Genomic DNA, 19,507 nt, shown 5'->3' on the forward strand with positions numbered 1-19,507 from the left:
GACCTCCAGAAATTCTCGTTCAGTAGATGTAGGGTAGACATCTGTATTTTTTAAGGTTTCCAGCTGTGGTAGAGAGAGGGTATTCCCTTTCTTATTCTTTGCTTCTCCAGAACCTAGCACAGTTGGAGGGAGGGAAGTAAGAGAAGAAGAGGGAGAACTGCTTTGGACTCCAGTTAATGCACTGAGGAGAATGGACTACTACAAATTTGCACTCGATGATATATCGTACTGAAAACAACTACAATGTCAGGTAAACTTCCATTTGATAAAGATGCTCATCAGAAAGGAAGATGAATCATGTACGATATGGACTTGAAGTTTCTTCCTACTTCTCAAGTGACTTAGCTTCGGATTAACAATAAATAAAAATTTTTAAAAGCCCCCATCTTGCCCATACTTGACAACATCTCTCAGAAACGGTACAGTGAAGAAATGGTTGGCAATGTTCCCCGCATTGAACAGCAGTCGTCCATCTGAGCTTCGTTTTTGAGCCGTAGACAGAGAAATCTCACTATATTCCACCACCTGGTATACTCCATCCACTTGGCAAACCACTCCAACTGGTTCTGTAGGGTTCGTTTTCTCTACCACCTGCCCACCAAAGGAAGACAACAGTAGAGAAAGAAATTTAATCAGGCGCTGCATTGGAGATCTGTCATTTTCCAAGACCACATTTACAATTTTACTTACTTTATCTTTAAGGTATTAAGTCAAGAGGAATCTTTAGATAATCATCTATCTGAGAAGAGGTAAATTATCTCCCTCCTATTTATCATCTAACTAAACTGTACAGTAGAAATTCCATCATACACATAGGGCCCAGAAGAAATCACACTGGACTGGGAATAACTAAATGAGGAGTCTATGTCCCCCCGAATATGTTTTTATTACTGAATTTATCCTTAACCACACTCAACTACTTTGAGAATAAATGAAACAAAATCTGAGATTCACAAAACAAGAGAAGTAAGGCATTTTGCCTCTCATTTTGCACAAATCAATATTTCATTTGAAAATGGTGTTTCTTTCATTTTCATTCATGAATATATATATAATATATATATTATAATATATATATTATATATAATATATAATATATAATATATATTATATATATTATATATATTATATAATATATATTATAATATATATTATATATATTATATATTATATATTATATATATTATATATATATTATATATATAATATAATATATATATATAATATAACAGCAAATTCCTTATGTTTCAGGAACTTGGCTAGGAGGTAGGAGGGTTAGAGCAGGCAGGTCACAGGGTTCCACTCCAACTTCAATCAGAAAAGCCCACTCATATTTATGTTTTGCAGGCTAGGTTTTGTTTGAAGTAAGAGGTTCTATGCTTTTTTAAAAAGTCTGAAAACCAGTGATTTGATAATCTAGCAAAGACTCTAGGATGATCAGGGAGCTGAGAGAAAAGTACTTGGTCAAAATCAGAGGGAAAACATAAGAGTATGTAATTTTAAAAAACCTCACAGGTGATTCTGATACCCCACTACCCTAAGCATATATCACCGACCTAAATTAAGTGTTTAGAATAAAATTATGAAACAACTGTATGCAATGCACTAATAGAAAACTCAAGCCTCAGATGAGATGAATATCCAGCAGAAGAATCAAACAACTAAAATATATGAAGATATTATTTTTGCCCTGTTCGATTAACAATTCAGCATATTCCAGAGTATTTTGAAAAATCTGTCCCCACTTTGAAAAGTCTATCCAAACCATACATGAAATTATATCAATAAAATTAAAGATTTTCTTCAGCAACTGATCTCTTAAAATAAATACAGCCAGTAGCAGTCCCTTCCAGACAACTAAAGCCACTATTGAGCACTTAGTTTACACAGCAATTAGAGATATAGGCACTGAGTGTAGCTCAGTGAGGCTGGGCTACTGGATACGTAGGCCTGCTGTGTAGTTTCACTGTTTGCTGCCCTCAAAGGAGTACAGTATTCAATGAAAAGAAACCTTCTACCACAGAAGTGGATTAAACTGGAGGGAAACATACAGCAAAATTATTTAAACCAATCATGGACCTATTTGCAATTCTAGTCTATCACTTCACATTCTCTACAGTAGGTATCTCAGTAGACAGGGAATCTGGAATAGATTCCTCCCATTCCCATTAAAACACACACACACACACACACACACACACACACACACACACACACACACGAGGTTTGTTTTCCAATCACTTCTATACAACCCTACTCCTAACCAGCCATGGAAAATAAAAATAAGCATATTTACACTTTACTTCCCAAGTGTTAATCTGCCAGTAAAAGGTTTACTTTTATAACAACTATGAACCTCCAAATACTATAAAAGTCCAGATTACAAAAGAAAGCATTTGTCAAGTACATGAAGTTGGAAGTCAGTTTATATTCTACAGAAAAGATTTACAGCATAAAATTAAGAGGTCTCTTGATTTCCTACAAGTTAAATCCTGAAAAGCTGAGTTCAAAGTAACACTTCAACCTCAAAGTTACTGCAACTGCTTTATAAAATTATCTTTTCTTCTTTTAAACATTTTTTAAAGGAATTTTTTCTTTCTTTTTTAAATTTAATTTATGTATTTATTTATTTATTTTTGGCTACACTGGGTCTTCATTGCTGCATGTGGGCTTTCTCTAGTTGCGGTGAGCGGGGGCTACTCTTTGTTGCGGTATGTGGGCTTCTCATTGCGGTGGCTTCTCTTGCTGCAGAGCACAGGCTCTAGGCACGCAAGCTTCAGTAGTTGTGGCACGCGGGCTTCAGTATCTGTGGCTTGCAGGCTCTAGAGCGCAGGCGCAGTAGTTGTGGCACACAGGCTTAGTTGCTCCGCGGCATGTGGGATCTTCCCGGACCAGGGATCAAACCCATGTCCCCTGCACCAGCAGGTGGATTCTTAACCTCTGTGCCACCAGGGAAGCCCTAAAATTATCTTTAATTAACAATCATTCCTACTCTCTCAGCTATGAACTTTTGTAAACCACTCCACTAAGTCTTTTCTCAAGGCTCTCACTCCATGAAAAATACTTAATTCACCAAGACAGGAGCCTATTAAAGAATTAAAAAAGAATTCCCTGCATAGAATTCTACTACACACTATGAATCACTCCCTAATTTAGGTGTTTTTAAAAATATACTTTAACATCTTGATTTTTTTTAATTAAAAGCGTGGGAGGACGGATTACATAAATGGTTTCTACTATTTCTAAAAGTTTTTAACATATGCCAGTCTTGTAATATTTCGGTTCCATCTGAATATGTATTTATGCATTCATTGAGTGACTATTACATTATATGCCAGACACAGAACTAAGCAGGAAGACTGAGACAGGATTTGTCCTAGAGGAGCCAGGAGAAATGGAGAAGAGAGAATGGTTATATTTACATCCCTGTGTGATTAATATACTCATAAAAGTTGGCACACCAATTCAACGTTTTTTGAGCTGCCAGCAAAAATATAATTAATCTAAAGAATTTGGCTTTATAAATGTGATATAATACTAAAACTAAGAGTTGGGAAACAGTTCTAATCCTGCCTCCGCTAATGTGATGAAGGACCTTGAGCCTGGAACTTATTTAGTACCGGAACTCAGAGTGTCCATTTCTGAGATCAAAGGGGTTGACCAGATAGATGATCTCTGAGGTCCCTCCCAGGTTCAACATTCTCTAATCATTTAGAATTTAAATTGATTCTGAAGCTCAGAGCAGTAAAATTTTGTTTCCATTTTAGAAAGAAGAGTGACACCAAGTGGAACAAAGTCAGAAATACAGTTTTGTTTTGTTTTTTAAAGCTTAGTAGCTACGTAATTAAAATCCAATGCACTATTTCTATTACAGTTTAGTAGCTATTTACAATACAGCACAGATACTCATAGAGTACTGAAATGGATAGAGGTCTTCAATCAATGAACTAAACCAACCCTTTACTTTCAGAGTCAGGAGTCGTCTTCTTAGGTCTACCAGCTTATTCTCTCAAAACTTGTACTAGTAAATTTAAGACTTCAGCTTCTGTGACTTTGCATTAGATTTGTAGATTAATTTGGAGAGAAATTACATCTTTATAATAGAAAATTTCCAACCAAGGATATGATATGTCTCTTATGGCAGCTCTTCTTTTTAAATTCATATATTTAAAATTTATATGTAGTTTAATTTGTTTTTGTCAGAAGCCTATACGGTTTTTGCTTCTGGGAAATAGGTCTTCCCTTCATGTTGATTATAAAATTATTCTAACACAACACTGTAAATCAACTAAACTCAAATAAAAAAATAAAAATAAATAAAATTATTCTAAACTTTCTTCTGTCATCTTTATGGTTTTTTTACTTGGTAATGCCTTTGAAATTGATTTTGGTATGAGCTCTGAGGGTGACATCTTACTTTATTTTTATCCAGTTATCCCATTCATTTCCCCCCAATGAGTTGAAATGCCATCTTTACGTGAGTTTGTTTCTGACTGATCTGTTCCATTAACCTGTCATTCTATTCTGGTTTCAGTACTACACTCCTAGTTATTTTATTTACAACCCATTTTAATATCTGATAGATTGTCTTCAACCCTCTTCCTTCCTTATCATCATTTTTTTCAACATTTTCCTGGTCATCTTTACAATCTAAACTTTATTTATTTATTCTAAACTTTACAATCATTTTATCAAATGTCCCCAAAATAGTCTCACTAGGACTTTGATCAGGATTGTGTTATACTTTAATTCTGTGAGAAATGATACCTTTACAGATTTCCAGGAAAGTAATATTTACATTAATATTTTCAAATCTTCCAAAGTGTTATTAAGGTCTTTCATGTCATAAAGGCAAGTCTCTTATATTATCATCTATGCAACCAAAAAAAAAATGCTAAAAAGAACTATGCCAAGGACAGCTGTATTACATGGCATTACAAACCTCCCTCTGTCTCAATATCAGTATGTTTGTGGTCATTCATGCAGTTATTTAATCTCATTAATTGTCCTTATCCCCTATCTGCATATTTCCATCTCATTCACAAGACTATCATGAGTTACCCTGTCAAATGCCTTACTGAAGTCTACATCTGCTATTTCTACCATATTTCCTTTACCTACTACTCCAGTAACTTTGTCATAGGAAGAAACTGGGTTAATCTGATCAAATACAACTTGATATTAATGAATCCAACAACTTGATATTAATAAGCCCATCCCAGGCCTAGTGGTGACCATTCACTTTCCCAGGTACTTACAAATCATCCTCGTATATTTTAAACTCTTACTTGTGATGGACTAAGCATACATCGTTACGTCTAGAATCAAATGTTGCCAATTTAAGAAAAAAAGTGGGTGCGGGACAGTTTAGTTACTTTTGAAGATGAATGGTTCTAAAATATCCAAATCACCCTGATAAATCTAGTCTGACTCCTAGAATGTATATACTGACAAGAGAAAGACCACTTAAAGCCTCATTATAGTTGAGAAAGGCATTACCTTTGCTCCACAGTCTGCTCCTTTCTGAATGCAAAATCCAATGAACCGTGGGTCTGCCACTTTTACTAATATGTTGTCAACACAATAGACATGAATGCTCCAAATGCCTCTTTGCTCCATATCCTCCACAATGTTCTGGGCTGCAAGAGCCCGATAAAGACCACCATTCCCATCTGGGAAACACAATAGCCTGTTAGTAGCACACCAAGACTCAGTGTGACGGTAACCCAAAGATTGTTTAATGTTTCTCAACTGGGATGAAGAGCTCTGAAAACCAGTTTTACATTACAGGGCCAAGAAAATTGAATGTCCATAAGGAAGGATTCAGGTGTCAAAAAGTTATACTACGTGATTTTGAAGGTAATTTAGCGTAAGTATAATAACATTATTAATGTGGGGCTAGGCAACTCCAAAGAACATACTTTTCTTTTTAACTCAGCACTTTTAACAATTTGGCCTATAATATATTGTGAAACATAAAATTCTTTAACAGGCAATATTTTTTATAACATTTCAAGTTTTATTTGTATGATTCAAGTTAGCTCTGTATTTATAGCCCCAACACTGACAATTTCATCCATCTCAAAAATAAAAATACATGAGTATTGATACCAAATGATTTGTTAAGAAACCAGATTAATATGAAGGTCTATGGTGATTTAAGCTAAATATATGCAAAAGCCTCTTCTTTCCCCATCTATTTTTAGTGCTGCTTTAATGTACTTCTTCCATCAACAACCTCAGCTACAGCTTAAATGACAAAAAATTAGACAACTTCACAAAACAAAGCTAAAAATAGTAAACTCTTCCATTAATTAAAAGGAATTGAGTGGGGGGGAGAAAAGAGTTGAGATGAAATAAAAGCCTACACCTGCAACGCACCACTGTAAATACTGTTTTTATTTCCTTTCAGCCTTTCCTTCAAGAAGAGCTTCACAGAGATGAGAATCTGGTGACACATTTACTTTATATTATAGTGGGATCATACTTATGGTCACTATATGTGGCTACACAGGCAACACACTGCCCAATCCTAGGGATGCCATTAGCAAACTACAACTGTGCATGTAGCTCTGTATTTCCCATTCTCTTACTTAACCTACTGAAACTATTTCGCTTTGTCAATTAATATCTCCACACAATTATTTCAATACTGTTTAAGAATTAATGCTACAGGTAAACTATAATCTAGCCTCTTATTTTTTAAGCAGCAGATGGTTTCCAATTTTTCACTACAATAAACAATGTAGCCATGAACAATACTGTATATAAAATACTGGGTAAAGAGAATAAATACTCTGAATGCTGCTCAAATTGCTCTCAAGAGCAGACATCCACAGAAGTATAAAAGCATATCCATTTCACCCATGGGCATTTCCATTTTTTTTAATCATTGCCAAATTTAAAAATAATTAAAATATTAATTTTTAACATCCAAATCACCGTATTAAAAAAATATATATCAAAACATAAAAAGCTACATATCGTAAATCAACCGTACTTCAAAAAAACAATTTAATGAGTTGTGTTACTACCACTTCTAGTCACCATTAAATAAGAATGGTTACAAACCTGGAGCCATAGAAACCTTGTTCTTCTCTTCCAAAATAATTTTCCCATCAAAACTCATAGCAGGCAGCATTCCCTGCTGAAAAAAGATTACATTCTCTTTTTTTAAACCAAAGTACTTGTGCTTTGTGAAGAATTCCTTTGTAGATTCCATGGTTCTGCCACTGGTCATTATATACCTTGCAAGAGAGAAGTAAATCTTCTAAGCCATAGCACTATGTGAATCAGGGCAAAGTAAAGTCTTGTCTATTTCCTAAGCTAAAGAAAATTTTTGAGAGCACTGTTTGTTTTCACTTCCTTCATCCTCTTCCTGGATAAGGCAGCATTAGCTGCTACCCAAGGGGAATTTCTTCCAGTAACTTCATCAATCCTTATGTATAAAATAAATCTGTAACAATATTAAAACATATCTCCTGCAACAGAAAGCCTACAACTGGCTCAAGTAAACATTTTAGAACTCTGAAAGGTGTATCATAGGTTGAAATCTCCTATTCTAGTAATAGGGAGAAAAGGATAAATGTAATACATTCTAATTATCTCTTATGGTTCTTTTTACAAAAAAATTGAAATGGAATCTGGGCTCTGCTCACCCTTTATTTAAAATCATAAAAGTGTAATTATACTCTCTGTTGTCACAAAAATCCAACCCATGCCACTGTAGCAAAAGAGAAAAAAAGTCTATCTAAAACCATAATTAGTGACTACAATAGCTTTTCCCCTTACTAAAATGTAAACCATATATAAGTAGGGATTTTTGTCTGTTTTGGTTCTGTCTGTCTCGGTTCCCAGCACCCAGAAGTAGGTACTCAATTAATATCTATTAAATGAAGAACATTATATAATTTCCCAGCACAGTCAATATCTGTCTGATTAACAAATTATCCTGGGTATTATGAGTATTATGAACCCTGGGCACAAAAACTTTGGGCATCATGATTTAGATGACAAAAGAAGTGACTAAACTGTTCCACATAAGAAAAATAAATTCTGAGCTGTGAGGAGAAAGAAAAAGAAGAAAATCCAACATGATAGTGGGAGGCCAGGGCTGTAAGTAGAATTTTGGCCACTTAGAACGACGTCCTTCAAAAATCCCCAAGGGAATCAAAATGAAGAAAATAGTTCACAGCTGGCCAATACCATCCTTAATAGCTAGAAAAGCTGAGGAAATTACAAAAAGCCTATTTTTAAAGGCATCAGAGAGCTACAAAAGCAACATGGATTAGAACTAAAATTCAAGAGAGTGAGAATCTTTCAAAGGAGAGCTAAAGATACGCAGCTGCCTTTTCCTGGGGGTATTTGCTGATCTGGGGTAAAGGCTAGTGGTAGAGAATCTGAGCTTGGACCAGGCAGAAGGACAGAGAAACCAGCAGAGTTTCTGTTGGTCACCTGGGGCTAAAATAAGAAGATTTAGGGCTAAAATAAGAAGATTAGGGACTTGAGGGATTTCAAACGCACAGCTGGTTTCCCCCTCAAAACATGCTAACTTCCAAAGCTGCTCTGAGAAACAGATTCAAGAGCTAAATCAAAACCTTTTAAAAAACAGAGCAGAATTTCCTGTAATCTCTTGGTGTTTAGAAGATGAACACTGGCCGAGTTGGCCCTGAGGACCTGGCATACTATCAGAGACTGAGAATCCCAGTTTGGCCCACAGCAGAGAAATCAATGGGGCTTTCAGCTGGTGTGTATGGGAGAAGGGTGAGGTTTCAGGAGGACTAAATAACCCAATACTTAAGGATATGAGTTTCTAGAGTGAGAGAACCCACTGAGTGCCCACAGCAGTGACTGAAAATAGATCCATACCACGTCGTCATGAAATTTCAGTTACTGAAGATAAAAAGAGAACCCAAATTCTTTCAGAGCAAAAGGGGGAAAAAAAAAGATTGGGGATCAGAATGGCAATGGACCCCTCCAAAGCAATGCTGAAACAATAGAGCAATGCTTTCAAATTTCAGAGGGAAACTGATTTTCAATCAGAAATTCTATACATAGACAAACTACCAATCAACATGAAGTTTCTAGACCGAGAGAACCCTCTGAGTACCCAAAGGTACTCAGGTAGGGATTAAAAGTTGGAGGTGAGTATATATTGCTCATTAAGGCTACAGTGATTATCAATCTAGCTGTAACACATATTTTAACATATATAGTAAATTATAGCTCCCAAGAAAATCTGTAGTAACAGGAAATACATCTGCCTACGAATAAAGTACATAGGCATTTTGAATATTATAAACCAATACATGTTCAGACACTGTCCCATAATGAGAAATATCTTACCACGGAATGATGCATTTGTTGCCATGATATTTTTCAGCTAACTGTTGAAGCTTCAGGATACGCTCTGCTTGAATCTGAAAAAGTGTCTTATGGGATGGCAAACCAACATCATACATCCCCTTGGGATATGCAACACCAAGTCTTGTCCCCTGCCCACCAGCTAGAAGAAGAACTGCTACTTTGTTCTGAGAAATCTGGAAAAGTCCTAAAAAAGAAAATACGTGTATCACTCTATAATTCAACACTTTAGGATTACATATACAAAGGTAGCTGCAAAGAGTCACCCTATCTGCATAAGGCGTAAAGACAAGGAATTCACAAGTAATCATGGATGACTATCTTGTTAATAAAAACATTTTTATTATTAAAAAATTAAATTTATATAACCCAACCAAACACCAAACAATGAATAATATACTTTAATGAACTAATAATTTTTATTCTGATAAGGTTGGAAGGCAAAGACCAAGAGATGTTATAAATGTTGTACAAGCACTTGACAACTTATCAGATGTGGCAAGTTAAGAAAAAGATAGGATAAAAGCAGATCCCTAGGCTTCAGGATGAATGATGATGCTATTAAATTACCTCCAGCTGATCAATCAATCAATAACAATTAATCAATCAATGAGCATGTAAGTATACTAGACAAGCTACCATCCAGTAAATGTAAAGAAAAGAAACCCTGAGTTGGGAAAGCAGTGTAGTCCAGCGGTTGAGAAGCTGGGCTCTGAAGTCAGGACAGCTGGGTTTGAAACCCAACTCAAGTGAATGAGCTCAGGGGATTTGCCTGCAAAAGGGCATCAGGAGACTTTGTGGAATGATGGAAATGTTGTATATCTGACTGGGGTGGTAGTTACATGGGTGTGTAAATTTGCTAAAAACTCATAAAACTAGTGCATTTTATTGTATGTAATTATACTTCAGTAAAATTTATTAAAATGCCTTCTTTTTTTTTAAATGGGTCATCTATTGCAGCTCAGAAGGATGTGACACGGAGTTTTTTTGAAACTGTAAGTGAAACTATAAATGTTATTAAGAGACAGAGGCTCTCAGTTTGGATTAAAAAATAAAATAAAATAAAATCTTGCCATGTACCATTTCTAAGAGCTACCTCATAACTCTAAGGTAGACAGCTTCAGCACCAGAAGGTAGAGGTAGAGTAGCTTGTGGGAAGAGGCAACATAGAAACTGGATCTCTGGGAAGCTAGAAAAGCTGTAAAAGGTCAGATGTGATAAAGCAATGGCTGATGGCTTTTGTTCTATTTTCTGAATTTCATACTTTCATTAAAATTCTCAGAAATTCTATGAACAAGGCAGGCCACTATCCACAATTGTAGGCCAAGCCAGAGGGGGCAGTGGTGGCCAGTATCAATTATTATTATTTTTTACATCTTTAGGGAATGCAGGTTTGTCTAATTTACCAGCTTTAGGCTTTATGTGTTTTTGATATATTGGGCTTTCCTAAAGCTAATATACTAGTACATTGTGAACTTAAAGAAATATTCTTAATAAATCCATTATAAAATCAGAACTGTCCTGATTCTACAATCTGTCTTTGCCAGTAACTAAGTACAGCCAAGGATGTTATGCAAGAACTTTCTAGCAATTTTTTCAATCAAAAACTGTAAAAGCACATTAGATATTTCCATAATTCTCACCTTTGATGTAAAGCTGCCAGCTTAGCTATCTGAGAATTAATTTTCTCTCTTTCTTCCTTGCCTATAACTAGATTGTCCTTGTCCTTTTCTCCATGGCATTTCATCGTACCTTATCAGAGTTTGAAAATAAAATACCAGGGGTAATGTTAGACTCCAAAATAGTAACTAAAAATCTAAAAGGCAGGTATAATTTTCCCCATTTTAGAGATAATAGGCTCAGATGAGTTAATGATCTTGCCCAAGGTCACACAACTAAAAAGTGTGAATCAGGATTAGAACTTGACCCCAGGGCCTATTCACCAGCACTGCACTGCCTACAGCAGTCTCTTATCACACCCAAACATTTAACAGATAAATTACATAGCACCATAATTTTTAGGGGTGTAAACTGTCCTTCCTATTTCCTTCTTGCCCTTCCTACTCTTTTCCACTGAATTCATGAGAGGTTGTGCTGCCTTTTCTTATCTATCTTACCCATCACCCTACATGGAAAAGCTGCTGAGCCGGGAAGAGCCCACATTCTCCAAAACTTGCCAAACACTGAATTTCTAACAGCATTCCAGCTCCGTGTTGTGCTTAAACACTCCCCACAACCACCATGTAACGAAGACTGCCTGAGATGAAGCAATCTGAAGGGAACAGGGAACCATATAAAGCAGTTTTGAAAACCATTTTACATTTGGTTATTCCTTGAGTTATGAAAGAAACTATGGTTTCTAGGAAATAAATTTAACTCTGCTGTCACTGACCCAAAAAGCATTATTTTAAAATACAGGTCCACAATCCCTTACCTAAACCAGATTTATTTCAGAATTTTATTTCAGAACGCAGAACTCTTCAAAATTTAGAAAAGGAATATAGTACACCGACAATATGTTGTATTTTACCCCAGCAGATCTGAGACAGTACCTTATAATCACATTAAGTGGGATAAAAAAAAGTTTATTAATAGTCTCATGTCTGTTCAGGTCAGGTTTTGCACCATTTTAGAATGGCAGATAAATAACTTCAGTCTGTCTGGACCCTCACATACCACCAAAGGTGCTGGAATCAAAAATATTTCTAAACATGTTCCCAAAAAGTCCCAGATAAATATTCTGGACACAAAGGTCTTTGTTTTTTTGGTACTATTTATTTTCTTTATAGAGCACATGTGTTTTAAGTTGTACTGTTAATATGGCTCTAATCATCCTTCCTGCCTTCTTACTTTTTTACCTTCGGGTTCCAAAAGTAAGTTTCTTCTCTCAGCTCCCTTACCTGTAAAAGGTAAGAGCCATACTCCCAGAGTCAGCTCCACATCTGAGCTCCTGCTTGCCAGACGGCCAAGCAACACCAACCGGCGCTTTCCACAGATTCTTACTGGTTATCAAAATATCACTGTATATAACCTTTTCTCTTCCTTGGATCAGTTCCCTAAACTACTGCTTCATTCCAAATTTCCAAATGTTTCCATTCTAAAGCTGTGCTAACCAACAGCTGATAGTGGTCTCTTTCTTCATTGAAATAAATGGCATGTGTTTGTTTCCTAAGCCCCCGACAGCCATACTTTCTCCAATTCTTCTTTCCATCTGTGGACCTGATAACCCATCTAATCACTATGTCTTAAAAGTAGCATTGAGACCATGCTTGCCAGGGGTACATTTCCAAGCAGATCTACATTTACATCTCATCTCCATCTAGTCACAATTATTATAACCAATTATAACACAATCCATAAATATTTGTGATAAAAAGGTGTCTCTGCATTAACTTCTTCCTGCTGTATGCATCTCACTTATGAACAGAGAAAAACAAGAGGAAAGAAAGCAGTCCCTAGAGTATCAAAGCCAGCTTCAATTCAAGAACTAAATAAATGTAGCTACAGCTGTTGTTAACAATACCAAATCATATGGGGCTGAAGTATTCATCCATTTCATCTGTGTTACTACGATAAAACTGCAATGTTTATCAAAAGTGTGTAACACATAAATTAGTACCTGTCTTATAATGACAGATAAAATACTCCTTGAAATTAAGCAGGCCAATAAAATTCAGTAAGCCTTTTAGTTACATGGCAATATACATGATTTCAAACTGTATGGGTCATAACATAAATTTTATACAGGCAGCACTGCACCTATTTGAAAAATGTTAACTGATTATAAATGTATTTAACCTATGTGACAATTAGGAAATTATGAACTTCTATCCCAAAACTTCTGCAAATATATGGGAAAAAAAACCTGAAAAGTACATTACTATATCATCTTTTCATTACAGGCCACTAGAGTTAATTACCTTCCCACAGAAATCAGGACCTAACACACATTAAATCAGAAGTTTTAAAAAAAAAAAAATCAAGCCAGAATGAGCCATTTCCAGGGCAGGGGTATACCTCTCTCCTTGGAGAGTCATGCATGTTAGCCCAACAGAGTCCGAGCACTTTTCCTGATAACATTTACAACAAACAGAGAGAAGAGTTTACAGTGGCCTCTCACAGGTCAACTGCTTCCTGGATAACTTCCTGCTTGGACTAGCTCCTCTCATATATACTCTTTGATTTGGGCATGTGCCTGAAACAAGGAGGTTGGCACAGGTGCTTCTGATGTAGAGCATTGCCACAGCTTTCTATCTAAACTTTCAGCACTCCTGGACAAGGGGTGGGGTAAACAGGCTATTTAACTGGTGGAAATGAAGAAAGACTATACACAAGAGAGGAGATATTTTAAGTCTTTAATTTTTAATCACATTTTACAGGTGAAACAATTCTTTTATGGATTAACTACTTCCCCAAAATATTAAGCACAAAAAGTAGACTAATAAGGGAAATCTCTATTTGAACTGGTTTTAGATACTGGGGGATTATTGTGAATTTCATTAGGTATAATAATGGCATCGTAATTAGGAAGAAAATGTCCTTATACTTAAGAGATGTATACTGAATTTTATGAGGGTAAACATAATGTTTGCAAGTTGCCTTAAAATACTACAGCAGAGAAAAATGAAAGAGGGATAAAGCAAAATTAACAAAATTTTCATAATTATTTAATTAAGGTAATGCACATATAGAAGTTCATTATACTATTTTTTGTCTCCAAATATCTGCTTCCAAATATGCCTGAAATTTTTCATAATAACAATTTCTGGAGCAGGCTACAAGACTATACATAAACTATAATCCTAATGTATGTGTGTATATATAAGAAAATACTATAAAATACTACTAGCGAGTATTTATCTCTAGATTGTGGGACAGCAGAGATTTATCTTTTTTCCTTTGTAATTCTTAGTATTTTCCAACTTCTCCAAAATAAGTATGTGTTACTTTTAAAATAAAACAAATCTGTTAGAAATATCACTGCACTAGATTTCAGGAAATGTAGAGGAGGATAATGTCATGAATACATTTTTTCTAAACAATCCATTTACTTTTCTACAATGCTATATAGATTAATTTTTTAAATGTCTCACAGGTAAAAAAAAAAAAGGCTAACACTGAATATTAATTTCTTATTATAACACAGAATTACAAGATTGTTTTGTGTTCAGTTTAAGCATGCATTTCTTTTAATGAAGAACGGGATTTTTTTTTAAGCAAATATATTTTCCCAGTGTGAATATCTTTTCTAAAATGATATTCTCATTGAAGCTTCTGAACTACTTCTTCCAAGACCTCAGTTTTGTAAGATAGAGGTTTTTCAGTTACCACTCTACATTCCATTTTCTACAACTGGCCAGAACACTTCAAGAATTAAATCAAAACAAGATCTCTCTTCAATAAAAAGCACAGTGGTAGCTTACGTATTTATCCTTCACCAATAATTTTCCACCCTAGGTGTTAAAATGTCTAAGGTCAATAGCCACCAGACACTTTGAAATTATTGTACAATGCTTTTATTTCCCCTATCCTGGGGCAGTGGGATGGGGGCAGGCGCAGTGGGGGCTGGTGGGGGAGGTTGTCTTTGATACAATTATCAGGAATTTCCTACTATCTGAAATAAAGCATTGGAATCTTTGCAATGGCAATCTCTTTCCTTTGATAACTTACTGCAGAAACTTCCTTTTGTTATGAATTTGCACACATATGGCAGTTTCTACCTAATGAAAATGTTGTTAACGCCAGTTAAAAAGTCTCCCTCTCCACCCCTACTTCTTAAGCCACAAATAAATATTCTTCCCTTGACAGCAAGCCAAAAGGAAGCTTGCTTTGCACCTTCTTATACTAGACTTGCTTGTAACAGTTCTGGATTTTAATCTAAATGAGAAGTCATAAATGTGGACTTTTAGTTCCACAGATTCCAACAAAAAGGCCATAAAGAAGAGACTCAAACTATAGATTCAAACTATAGTCTTGACTGTTGCTCATGGTCCCCATTATACAAGGCCAATGCTTGGCTTTCCATAAGAGTTAATTCTAAGACTTTATCTCCATAAAATCACAAGGAGAAATATAGGCAGCTGGAATATCAGAGGGTAAGAAGAGGTCCTGTGTGGCTTTTGGTGAAACCCAGGGAGGGAGGGAAAGATTAATGAATCCAAAGTTAGTGGGGGTCACTACTGTCCTCCATTCAGAAGGATCCATCTGGAAGCCACTCTCTCACATCTTAGTGGCAGAGCCCTGTTCTAAGTAAGAAGCGAGGTTAGCCACTACCAAGCATTTTAAATATGAAAGGGCCCTCCTTGAAGATCATCCAATTATTTTCAATGTTTTCAATCTTCAACCCCTTTTAAGTAAAACTTCATGTAAAGAGGTTTATTTGTTTATGTATCAAATACATAAAAACAGGTCAAAGTAGAACTGCTCCTGGAGTGGGGAGATGAAGGGGCTGGAGACCTACCTGTTTAGTATCTGTTCCCCCCTCTCCACAGTTTCACCAGCAGTTGAAACCCTAGAGGTCTTTGGAACAGTTTGAAAAACAGTAGATCTGTAAGCCCAGAGAAAGACATGAAGATAATGGCAGAGAAGAAGGTTCATAATGGCAGTTATGTTTCTTTTTTGGGGGGTTGCAGGGAGTGCCAAAAAGCGAAAGACAATAAAAATACCCATAGTGTGGTGCAAATTTAGACTATAAACCATATCTATAAAAGTAAATATGTATATAATCAAGTACTAGGTGGCAATGTGGACAAATAAAAACATAGATTTGATGAGGTTATGGGCAATTTCTCTACCGTAGTTCTGTTACTTTGATATTATTTTTGCGATAGAGTAATGTTTTTTTAAAAAGGAAAAAGTATTAGTCCAATCTGTTCATTCGACAACTGAGGAAATGAGGTCCAGATTTGACAACAGCATGTACAAACACTCAAGGGCCTGCAATATTTAGTCACTTTTACTTATGGAAGAGTAGTAGATTATAAAAACCACAGTTCTTAACCCTACCAAAAAAAGCTAAATTTTAGCTATTTTGCCACTGTCAAAAGCACTCATTAGTACTAGTTATGGGGACAGATTTTATGATATGCTTTAGAGGAAAAAGCATTGGGGAAATTCAACAAACATTTATCGACCAACATATAACTGCAAAACACTGCTCTAAATATGCTATGTGACATACATAGACACCTAGGACACGGGTTGCTCTTTAAAAGTTTACAATGTAATGATGAAGATAGACATAAACAACCCTTATTATAAGAAAAAATGAAAGACGAGCATGGACAAATAATTTCAACCTGGGACACTGACAGAAAGGTGACAGATGAAAGAGTATATGTGGTGAACCTTGGAGAATGAGTGTAAGTTTCCCAAGTGGCACAGCAACCTCACTGCACAGCTCCAGGAGACGGGTGGCGTCACAAGGTGATCCAGCTACATGGAGAAGGGGTAAAGGCCAGACCCAGCTAAGGACGAGCATGAGCAAAGGCAGGAAAGGCATACTAGAATGTTCAGAGAAAGGTGAATTACAGGGTCCAGCTGAAAGGTGTGGGGCAGTAGCAGTGGAGAGAAACATAAGAGACAAGATTGGATAGGGCCGTGTTAGGGAAGGGTTTTGGAGTAAGCTAGCATAAACTGAATCATTCAGCTTGTGCTTCAGGAAGGGAAATCTAATAGAAGTACGGACACTGAGAAAGGAAAGAGACTTAGAGGCAAATTATGACTTGAATGAGAAGAGCCTTGAAGCAGGCACCAGAAATGAAAAGAGAATGGAGAGACGGGCAACAGGAGCCACTGCGGCCTCTTGGCCACACAATCTGTCACTCTCAGATCAGTCACATGGCTTAAGGTCTTAAGGAAGTGAAAATACTGTTACTTTAATGGTTTTAGTACATCTCATAATAAGCCTTAGAGCAAATCTTCCCAGGCTCAGTACCTTCACTTTCCCAGGCCTGCAGCTGATCGTGATCCCTGGTAGCACTGCCCAACACCTCTCGAGGGACAGCTTCCATCCGTGAGTCCACTTTCTCTGGCTGGGAAGAATGGTTAAATCCTTCAATGGCCTTTTGGAAAAAGAAGTTCAGCTCCTCAAAGTTCATGGCCTGGAGCTCTGTGAAAAGTTCTACCTGCTGGGCTTCTTCCAGCTCATTCCAGAACTGCAATAGATGTTCTTGCCCAGCTTTGGACAACCTGAGTTTGAGGTCATTAACATTCATAATGCTCTGGTAGCCAAGTTTTGTGATAACTGGGGTGTAATTTCTGCACCTGTAAACCTGAAAGAGAAAAGAAATGAATAGCAGGTCAAAGTCCAACCTTAAAACCTGAGATTTTTCCTGCTAAAAATAAGTACATTAAAAAAAAAAAAAAAGGGGGCTTCCCTGGTGGCGCAGTGGTTGAGAGTCCGCCTGCCGATGCAGGGGACATGGGTTCGTGCCCCAGTCCGGGAAGATCCCACATGCCACGGAGCGGCTGGGCCCGTGAGCCATGGCCGCTGAGCCTGCGCGTCCGGAGTCTGTGCTCCGCAACGGGAAAGGCCACAACAGTGAGAGGCCCGCGTACCACAAAAAAAAAAAAGAAAAAAATCTTGGGAGTTCCCTGTGGTCCAGTGGTTAGGACTCAGCGCTTTCACTGCCAGGGCCCGGGTTCAATCCCTGGTCGGGGAAGTAAGATCCTGCAAGCCCCACAGCATGGCCAAAAAAATTTTTTAATAAAATAAAAAAAAATTTTTCAACCCTTGATGTTAAGGAAATTCTGCCTTTCCATCATGATCATACTCATAAGAGATCAAACTTGTAAGACAATGCTAATTATTCTTATATACCAGGCACTGCACCAAGTACTTTACCTACACGGTCTCATGTAATTTTCAACAACTCTATGACATAAATACTATTATTATCATCGCTTTACAGTTGAGGAGAATGAGGCACAGAGAGGCAAAGCAACCCGGCTGACTGGTGGAGCTAGGGTGTGAATGCAGACAGTCTGATCCCAGGGCTCTAGTTGCCTCTATACTACTCCTCTGACCACTAAGCTACTACTGAAAGAACACTTGACTGTTTAATATTTCAACCCTTCTTTTATCTCTAAGGACAGAAACACAGAATTCAGAATACAACAATATTAAGAAGACAGGAAACCTATAATTATAAAAAATACATTTTAGGGCTTCCCTGGTGGCACAGTGGTTGAGAGTCCGCCTGCCGATGCAAGGCACACGGGTTCGTGCCCCGGTCCGGGAGGATCCCGCATGCCGCGGAGTGGCTGGGCCCGTGAGCCATAGCCGCTGGGCCTGCACATCCGGAGCCTGTGCTCTGCGGCGGGAGAGGCCACAGCAGTGAGAGGCCCGCATACCGCAAAAAACAAACAAACAAACAAACAAAAAACCATTTTATTTAAAGAGCAACTTCCACAAAGAAGCAATAAAATATATCCACTGTCTTTACTATGAATTGAGCCCTAGGAGATTGGTCCAAGATGGTGGAAAAGAAGGAATGTGCGCTCACTCCCTCTTGCGAGAGCACCAGAATCACAACTGCTGAACAATGATCGACAGGAGGACACTGGAACTCACCAAAAAAGATGCCTCACATCTAAGGACGGGGAGAAACCACAATGAGATGGTAGGAGGGGCGCAATCACAATAAAATCAAATCCCATAGTCGCTGGGTGGGTGACGCACAAACTGGAGAACACTTATACCACAGAGGTCCACCCAATGAAGTGAAAGTTCTGAGCCCCACATCAGGCTTCCCAAACTGCGGGTGGGCAAGAGGAGGAGGAATTCCTAGAGAATCAGACTTTGAAGGCTGGTGGGATTTGATTGCGGGACTTTGACAGGATTGGAGGAAGTGGAGACTCCACTCTTGGAGGGCACACATGAAGTAGTGTGCGCATCGGGACCCAGGGGAGTGAGCGGTGAGCCTACGGGAGACTGAACTGGACCTACCTGCTAGTGTTGGAGGGTCTACTGCAGAGGTGGGGGGGTGGGTGGCTGTGACTCACCACGGGGACAAGGACACTGGTGGCAGAAGTTCTGGGAAGTGCTCCTTGGCGTGAGCCCTCCAAGAGTCGGCCATCAGCCCCACCAAAGAGCTCCACTGGTAGGCTCCAGTGCTGCGTCTTCTCAGGCCAAACAACCAAC

At 37.5% G+C, this 19,507-nt stretch overlaps 1 protein-coding gene across 14 annotated transcripts in view; it reads right to left on the reverse strand.

Moving 5' to 3' along the window:
- The window catches only part of UAP1 (UDP-N-acetylglucosamine pyrophosphorylase 1), a 37,594-nt gene that overhangs the window by 12,041 nt on the left and 6,046 nt on the right, over positions 1-19,507 (reverse strand). For 13 of the 14 annotated variants that reach the window (XR_007477028.1, XR_007477026.1, XR_007477023.1 and 10 more), the window contains exons 2-6: positions 17,300-17,636; positions 9,346-9,550; positions 7,072-7,247; positions 5,500-5,672; positions 398-591 (exon numbers count right to left, since the gene is read on the reverse strand). Coding sequence is in view for 10 of the 14 variants with exons in the window: in XM_049709136.1 (XP_049565093.1) it covers positions 398-591; positions 5,500-5,672; positions 7,072-7,247; positions 9,346-9,550; positions 17,300-17,636 (1,085 nt within the window). In the remaining 4 variants the exon portion in view is untranslated. The remainder of the gene's footprint in view (positions 1-397; positions 592-5,499; positions 5,673-7,071; positions 7,248-9,345; positions 9,551-17,299; positions 17,637-19,507) is intronic. The other variant, XM_049709162.1, reaches the window with a different exon arrangement.

Source organism: Orcinus orca, chromosome 1 (assembly GCF_937001465.1).
Source record: "Orcinus orca chromosome 1, mOrcOrc1.1, whole genome shotgun sequence".
NCBI classification, from domain to species: Eukaryota; Metazoa; Chordata; class Mammalia; order Artiodactyla; family Delphinidae; genus Orcinus; species Orcinus orca.